We start from the raw sequence: 9,198 nt of genomic DNA on the forward strand, positions 1-9,198 counted from the left end.
TAATAGAAATGGAAAATAGAAAACAACTGGGCATGACTTCGCTTCGCTTTAAGACATTTCTATTTCAAAAAAATTGACTATCAATTAATTAAATAAGCTATGGTATAAAAACAATACTATATTCTATGATACCAATAATAATTTCCGTTTCATATAAAAATTTATCAATAACAATAACTTTAAGAAATTTCTTACAAAAAATATAATTCCAGAAATGCATAATGTAAAAAAACTGAAACACGATAAAAACAAGACATCATATCAAATGAAGACGACATCTCGATCCTGTTTAGGACTTGTTTTGATCAATCGCTGACTTTGGCAAGTATAATAGCAGTACGTGAGGGTAAATAGACCTAAAAGAAGGGAAATAAGTGTCATGTCTCAGAAGAAAATTCGCTCCATAACTTTGTCTGAACAAAAGTACTTACTTTTTGAATTTGCGATCTAAGACAAAACAAATCTAATAATTGCACTCACCTTAAAGATCTATGAAATGAAACTCTCTTCTCCATCTTCGACTGCTTAACTTGGGTACTTCCTAACCCACTTATTTTTTTTTTCATAGCTCAAAAAACGGTCTTGCGTGGCGTTTCTTTCTTCTGAATCCTCCATTTCTACAGAGGTTCTGTTTCTTTCTAGTTTCTTTGCCACACTCATTTCTTAGCACCTATGTTATGTTTATTTTAACTTGTTCAAGCTCTTAATTAACTATAATCAATTTAGAGCCTGGATGGACTTATATAGTCTAATTAATGTGCATAAAATAGATTAGACAGTATTGGTACTTTCCCAGCACAATAGCGTGATGCAATCCCTGAATAAGGGAGATGAATCAAATGAATAAGCAGTTAGTGCTGAGGTAGTTAGTGCCGTTCTGAAGTATTCATTTGAAAACTTCCATGGAATGTGAAACGTTCTTTTAAAGGGTGCAGTGGAGAATGGAATTGATATGGTGTAAATAGAGTAGAGAGAGAACTTGATATCAGCTATAGTGCACGGTGTACTAACTACTCATGTCATGGACGTGAAAATAAAATTATTATACATATTCCATTATGTCCGATCAGCATCCATTTGCATACTGAGATTTTTCAGTGACTTGTTTAGTATGGTTGGACATTAGAAAAGGATCGAGACTTACGGTGAGACAATGTTCTCGTCCGTTGAATGATTTCTGTTCGGTCAAATAATGACATTGTGGATCCAATCGTCCGTGACCACCGAAGTCCTTGTTGTCACTGTCCAACATTATTTTGTATCTGATAAAGAGAAAAAATGACACAATCTGAAACTAAAAGCGAAATCAATTACCAACAAATTTAACCTGAGGCTGTAGTCAATATACTGCAATATATGGATTTTAGGTATAAGAATTATAAAATTCACTATGTGGATCTAGTGTCCTTAAAATTCCGTCACTAATCACTAAAAGATCACTGAAAAAGAATCTGAGGAAACACTCCCTTACTTTCCAGGTAGATTAGTACCAACAGGATATCCAGGGAAACTTTTATCGTGATGGAAATTGAAACAGAAGATCAAGCCAGCGCGTTCGAAGGCTATCGTTTTGTCTCCTCCGTTCTTGCAAGTAACAAAGCCCTGTCAATTAAAAAATACATTTAAAATACCTAAATACTTCTGTTGAAACAATCAAAATATTCTGGTTAAAGTCGCTTGATTTTTTCAAATGATATAATAATTATCATCAGTATACAAAATAATCGATATTTTATTTAGGTGACCTTTTTGATTATTTTGCTTCAAAAACTCTCAAGCACAATTTTTTGGATTTTCCTTTAGGTGGGGGCTACATTCTTAAATTTAGCTGGGGCTATTTTTGTTAGCCCCTCTCCTTAAAGATTGCTTGGGTCTGTACCCCTCTGCATTCTATGCACATCGGATGATAAAAGCATTTCACTTAAAAAGTAGGCAAATTATAATGTCATAAAATGCAAATAATGTAACGAAACAATGAAGTGTTGACGAGGTCGAATTATTTGGAACTGTTTTTAACTACAGGTAATAAATACTTACTGGGTCAGCGGGCAAGAATTGGTGCTTGTCATCCACCATTAACATCTTTTTTTCGAATTCTTTTAGTTGACCGAACCTCAAGATAGGATCTTGCACTAAATTGTACTGTCTCCTTGCGTAATGGTAACTGTCCTGGTTCCCTTCCCTTGGGAAATCCAACCACTCAGGATGACCGAACTCGTTGCCCATGAACGTCAAGTAGCCTTCACCTCCCAATGCGCATGTCAATAACCTATAGAAATTATATATTCTGTAAATAATAGTAAGCTTTTTCGTAATCTAATAACAGATCACCCATTCTGTATACACTACCCCAGCCTCTTTAAGGCTTTGATGATCTAAAAAGGTCAAAACTTTCAAAACTGTATAGATTTTGGGTCAATGAAAGCGAAAATAGCGAATGGGTTTTAATGTTTAGGTTAATGATAGTTAAGACTTTTGCTTTAGTCTACTCTAATGCTAGTTGACAGAAAGATAGCAGTGAGAAGAACTGTAAAGAGTCGTACCTAATCATTTTATGTAGAGCCATTCCACGATCGACAATGGCATTCATTGGTTGCAGTGTGGACATTTGTGTGTACATCTCTTTGTCCATCAACCAGAAGGCTAACGTCTTGTCACCCACCAGTGCTTGGTCGTGCGATTCTGCATAGCAAATATTCTTCTCTTTGTACCGACGATTCTCCAACGTGTGCACGATGTTGCCGATATCCCAATCTTCGTCCTTTTGTTCCTTCAAAATCTGAGGGAGAAAATGATTATCTTTTAGGAAAAAAAATTGTGTTCAATTATTTTCTTCATCCTTCTAAGCGACTTCTATAGAAACATATGTATCATTGAAAGGAGTTCTTCTTATAAGTATTGAATCCAGTCGGATTTAAACATTTATCGTAAGGTTACATAAAGCTGCATATAGAAAATTTGTTCAAAAGAAGTGTGCTCTTACTTTGATCCACATATCAGGAAGAGCCATGGCTAATCGGTAATCGAAACCAAGACCACCTTCATTGACCGGTCTACACAGGGCCGGCATTCCACTCACATCCTGTCAAACAAAATGAATAAAACAGAATCCGAACTAAAAGAACTTGTTTGTGCAGTGGATGGCTCTTTGAAGTATAAACCTTTTATGGTCACTACACCACATGGAGAACTGACAATCTGTCAAAACTAACTACGAGCAAAAATACTAAGGTGTAATACGAATGTGCATCAAAAGTTACTTCGTGCATCTAAAGATATAAACTTTCATGTAGAGTTGGTGCTTTCAGCTACCGAGCGAAAGGTTGTGGACTCAAGAGACTTAAAAATTGGTCCTTGATAAAAAAATGACGAGGTATCTTATAAGTAGAAAAAAAGGTCAAAGGTAAGTGGGGTAAGCAACCTTCCTTTAGATGCGTACCTCAGCAATGGTGATAACGTCAGGGTACAATTCATGCAGCATGTGATTGGCTAATTGTAAGTAATTGACCGCTTCAACATCGGCATTCATAGAGAAGTATTCGTGGTAGCCTCCACTGAAACCAGTGCCGATTCCGTGATGATGATACAACATGGATGTCACCCCGTCAAAACGAAACCCATCGAACTGGTACTCATCCATATACCAACGCAAGTTCGATAGAAGAAATCGTAGCACTTCCCAGCTAAAAAGAAAAATGTGTGTCTTATCAAGTGCTCTTCGAGTAATTATGCATTCACAGTGATTCCTAGGAGCGTCACGATCTATACACCATTTGAGAGCGCACAGAGAGACGGTTCCATTACGCATAGATCACTCAAATTGTGGTTGACAATTTCTAAGAAGAATGGCCATAAAACGAATAACCATTATGTGAATGAAATGCCAGAATACTCAGCTTGCATGAAATGTGTAATTAAAAATTTAAACTCTGCTAATGAAAAGAAACTTACTTACTCTTTATAATTGAAAAGTCTACTATCCCAGAGAGAGTGAAAACCACGTGTATTATCATGAAAGAAACATCCATTGGTTCCATTGAATTGGTTCAAACCATCAGCCACATTCTTGGAAGCATGACTGTGTACCACATCCAGCAATACAACCAAACCCAGTCTGTGTGCTTCATCGATTAATTCTTTTAACTCATCTGGTGTACCGTAGCGACTGGTGATTAAAAGATTACAATTAGTGATATTTATATGATTCGAATCTCAGATATTGTGTCAACAAGGATTTATTATACACTGGATATACAAGTAACAGATTTTTGCTGATTTCTCGTGTACTAGCTATGTCTGCAGTAATGATAGTATTGTTCACTCTCCTTCCCTCATTAAATAATTTTTCGAAGCATTTTTATTGCATTTCTTATCAAAAATCACTCATCCAATTCCCAAAAGAGACTTAAAACTTTCCTGCGAGAGTCGGATTCTTCCACTTAATTGATAATTATAAGTCGTTATGACGTTTCAAGCTGTGAGAAAGATGCAAAAGACGTGTTGTGTATAAGAAATTTAATGTTGACACCGGAAATTTTCAAACTTCAACCTCAAAAAAAACACCTTGCCACCACGTGCCTCCAAAAGATTTTCATACTACAGTGGAGCCAAGACACTCAAGTCTTATGTATGTTAATTTCAGCTCTTCTGATAACAGTCTTGGAAAGATATTTCCAATTGAAATTTTGTGTCACTATAAGCATTTTGGCTGGATTTCTTGTCTAATGATGTTTTTCTCATATTAGATTTCACAAATGTATTTGACTAACCTTACTTTCAAACTTTTTTTTCTGCAAATGTACAAAAAGATAGAGCTAAAGAACTTTTTAAAAATAAGACTGATAAACATTTTTAAAAATCAGACATCTTCGAGCCGCCATGACAGTTGTCCTTTGCGGACAAAGCTAGAACATCAATTGTTTTCTGAAACAAAGGAAATACAATGATCGCTCTCCATCGTTTTATGAGTCGTTTATCCAGTGTATAATAAATCTTTGGTGTCAACTCTTTATTAAAGTAACGCTCTATTAACTTATCGAGCACTCTATGATCCGAATCTAGATTCTTTTCTTTCATAATTTTACATTTATAAAATTCTTACACACTCTATTTCCCATTTCCAGAGAAATGAAATAGAAAGCTTCTGGAGACAATGTAATTTTTTTGGCCTTTTTTGACGATGTTTAAGTCATGTTGAATATTGATTAATCGATTAAGTTTACGTTCTTAATTAAGTTGCGTCCTAAAGATGCTACGCAGAAGGACAAAAAAGGAGAAAGAATGTCCTCTAAATCTTGAAATCTCATACTCGTACCTGGAAGCAGCAAAAAAGCTGGTCACTTGGTAACCAAAAGATGCATAGTAAGCATGCTCCATGATGGCCATCAGTTGAATAGCATTGTAACCTGAAACATAGAGTGGAGACATTCAAGGTTTTGATGATGAGTAAGTAGCCTTCATGGAGAGACTTCCACACAACAAGTGAGACGTTTTCTTGGTAGTTCATATTCCTGAGTTTTTCAAGTTTTTTTCAACAGGTTTTTTCAATGTGTCAGGATTATTCTACATTGAACTGAATCCATATTTCAACATAAATTCTTTTCTGGGTTATAATGTTATTTTCTGTCTGGGTATGCCAAGACCATCTATCAGTATTGATAGCTCAACGGATTACTTTATGTTGTGTGAAAGGAATATCACCTACCTAGATCTTTGATGTAAGGCAATAAGTTAGTCTTGAATTGGGAGTAAGTTGCAATTCCATACTCTGCTGATGCAATACCCACATGACTTTCATAAATTCTTAAACTTCGAGGTTTCTTTGGTCGTGCGTTGTTGAATGAGAAAGGTGTGACAGGGTTCCAGAAGGATGCTTCGTACAATTTGGTCTGGTTGTCTTGCAGAACGTAACTTGCCCAGGGTGATAGACGCTCCACAATGTTTCCTTGTACAACTTCCACTAATAGCTATGAAAGAGATTAAATATATTTCCTGCACTTTTCATAGTGAATAGTAAATATACTATTAGTTTTTGTTTCAAAAACGTACGATTTTAAGGAAAAAACTATAGTTTTATAAATGTGGAATGGTAAAACCAATTATTTTTCTGATTACGAGGATAACCTTCGAGAAAAAACTTCATTCTGTGAGCAAAGGGTTTAACCTACTTACTTTGTATTTTGAAGCATGATGTATTGGGTGTTTACCATCTGATGTAAGCGGTATGAAAGCTCCCATTTTCCAAAATCCTTCCTTTCAAATTTGTGTGATGTCCTATTCCACTCATCTTTAAAACAAAAAAGCAAAATGCGAATTATTAACAGTATATTAGAAGTAGAATTATTAGAATCTGCTATTCCCATAGCCTCAAACAATCTGTTCGAACGATTGTTATTTTAGTAATAAAAGTTAAAAACATCACTTCTTCTAAATAGATTGTTCCACGTCAAATGAAATTTAAATCTAAGTTTAAAAAACTATATGATAACAAAGACTTACTAAAATCGCCATACAGCCACACGTTGACAACATCAGGTATCCACTCTCTACACAAGATACCATCCTTTTGAACAACAAGACCAAAGTTTTTATAAGAAGCAGAAAATTTGTCTAAACCACCTTCATTCTGATTGATCTGCTCCAGAGTCTCGTGAAAACTTGCATATCTAGAATAAAAAATAATTTCCTCTAAAGAAATTCAATGGTCATCTCCATAGAGACGAAGATTAGATTTCTAAATTGGCTGGTACGAGAAATCAAAATTCAAATTAGTTTTGTCTAAAAGATATTCAATTTGCTTGAGAAGGATAGCAAGATTCATTTGTAACAACTCCTTCATTGGCATTTTAGCTTGTAGAAAGAGAAAGAGTATAATGGCTTTAAATTAAAGATCACCTGTTTGCAATATCAGTCTTGAAATCGTTCAAATAAGGATCCAACCTCAACAAATTATCCAAATCAGGTGGTGAGCACTTTTCGGACATTTTTTCTAACAATAAAGGGAATTCCGAGTTTGACAAATTATTTCTGCTCATCTTTACAAGAAAATCAATATCACAAGACAAAATTTACAAAAAAGAAGAACTTTTGACCAAAATACATTAAAGCTGCAAGAAAACTTGCCCTTTCACCCCTGGAACCGGTCCAAAACATATTTTTGATGGGGATTTGCATCCATCCAAAGACAACATAGCTAGATAGACTACGCAAATCTGGATTCTCATTGTAAGAAAAGCATTCTTCGTTTTTTGACTTGAGTCTTGAGTCCTTCTCTTCTGGAAAGGGGAGATGAATTTTAATTCTAGAGTGTCACTTATCGAATTTGGTTCATTGGATCAAAACTGATAAAATGAATGAAAAAGTTATGTTTACTTTAGAAATTGATGAAAAACGTTAAATATCAAACTATCGATTTTTTGTCTGAAAACAACAAAAACCAATAGCATGATAATGAGCTTTGGTTTGCAATTAAAAACACAAATTCATAAAGGTAGGTAAGTCTCAGAAGAGGGATGAAAGTTTTTCAACAAAATGATTTAAATTTGTTTTTGGTTTTGACTAAAACTCCACTATGAGAAAAAGCCATCATGAGATTAGAAAGGAAAAGGTTGACCGGTCTGGAAACAATGCAAACCCTGGTTTTGTTGTTTGTGAGGCCAAAAAAAGTTCTGCTTGCAAATTTGCATTTTGCTAATCAGGATACAAAAATGAATCCAAAATAAATTAATAAAATATTAAATTTACTATACTTACCCAAAAGAATCCAAAAGTTCGGGTTGGTCTAAAAAGCAGGGTAGCCAATTGGGGTAGCCAATTGGGCTAGGTTGTGGGGTACCTAAATATTTTACAGACCAGAATAGAAATACCGAAAATGAATGCATAGAACCACATTTTACTGACCAGGGAGCACGAATCTGATTGATACTTAGATTGATCATGTATGATTACAAAGATAAACAAAGATATAAATTACCACATGTTAATGTACGAGGAGTAAGAAATAGAGCTTCATTTAATAGAGCTATTTCAAAAGACTTTTTGTACCTATTATAAGCTGCCATATTTAAAAATTTTGAAAGGAATTGATTGTTTGAAACATCTAAACATGATTTAAATTAAAGAATTAGATTCAATAACAAGGATTGTTAAGATATGACAAGATTTGAGATCATATATGGCCCAAAGGCGATTTCAAAGCTTTATCATCGAATACAGCTTCACGGAATTAACAATTAAAAAATAAAAACATAAATAAAATCAAATCTAAAATATTAAAACTGTTTTGTATATATTTTTATCGGGTCTGTAAATTTTCAAACGAAGCCAAGAAGGAAGACAAAATGGCGCCAGGTCTCTTGAGAAGTAACAAAGCTCAGTACCTTTGGAAAAAAGGCTATTGTGGCTGAAGTTCGAAAGGAATCTTAAATTTTATTACATGGAATCATTAACAAGATGTTTTATAGTTATTTCCACATGAAAACAGGTTTCAGATTTCAAAAGTTTAGGCAAAAAGAGGTACCCCATAACCTAGCCCAATTGGCTACCCCATTGGCTACCCTGCTTTTTAGACCAACCCCAAAAGTTCCCTTAACAATCAAACGAGCCAAAATCACAAAATTCAGATAGTGATATTATGATTTTGATTGTTTAGGAAAGTTTTGGATTGAACAGAATGACTCTAAAAATATAAATAATCATAGCAACTGAATAACTCAAAGCTGCGGATCATTTTCTTTCTTTGAGCACTTAATTTTTATCTTTATTGATTTTGATATACAAGTAGATTTGGCAATATTTATCATTATTAAATTTGAGGTTACACGTCCAGCAGCCATCGAGTCTGAATTCCCACCATCTTGAAATTTATGATCTTGTTTGTATGATTTTTTATCATCGAACCATGCTGTTTCATTTATATATCAGTAATTCTGTCGGCGAGTAACTTGCCAAAATTTCTCGCACGGCAAATATGAGATTCTAAAATGGTAGAGTAGAGCTGCAAGTGGAGCTGTGTAGTTCATTTGTTTTGAAATTTGGCTGCTTTGATTGGTCAGTCTCTATTTCTATTTCTATTTCTATTTGGTTGAGTTTTATAACACTTCATGGCAGATTAAAAAGACAATCAGAAAACGAAAGTTTCCTTGTTTTTCATTTTCGCATTTATGGGGAAGAATGAAATTTTCAGAAGATGCTTTATTC

The 9,198-nt window shown here is 34.4% G+C and overlaps 1 protein-coding gene across 1 annotated transcript; it reads right to left on the minus strand.

Annotated features, from left to right (window-relative positions):
- Positions 1-42: 42 nt before the first annotated feature.
- On the minus strand, positions 43-7,048 carry LOC136808200 (1,4-alpha-glucan-branching enzyme-like). Its single transcript, XM_067064737.1, is given in 14 exon segments — positions 43-356; positions 1,145-1,262; positions 1,472-1,602; positions 2,038-2,269; positions 2,544-2,779; positions 2,984-3,082; positions 3,440-3,683; positions 3,956-4,165; positions 5,315-5,405; positions 5,705-5,966; positions 6,172-6,227; positions 6,230-6,286; positions 6,499-6,665; positions 6,895-7,048. Coding segments are annotated over 14 exon segments (2,094 nt in total). The 5' UTR covers positions 7,035-7,048; the 3' UTR covers positions 43-305.
- Between the last annotated feature and the right edge of the window lie 2,150 nt (positions 7,049-9,198).

This window comes from Clytia hemisphaerica, unplaced genomic scaffold (genome assembly GCF_902728285.1).
Source record: "Clytia hemisphaerica strain Z4C2 unplaced genomic scaffold, Clytia hemisphaerica genome assembly, whole genome shotgun sequence".
In the NCBI taxonomy this organism is placed as follows: domain Eukaryota; kingdom Metazoa; phylum Cnidaria; class Hydrozoa; order Leptothecata; family Clytiidae; genus Clytia; species Clytia hemisphaerica.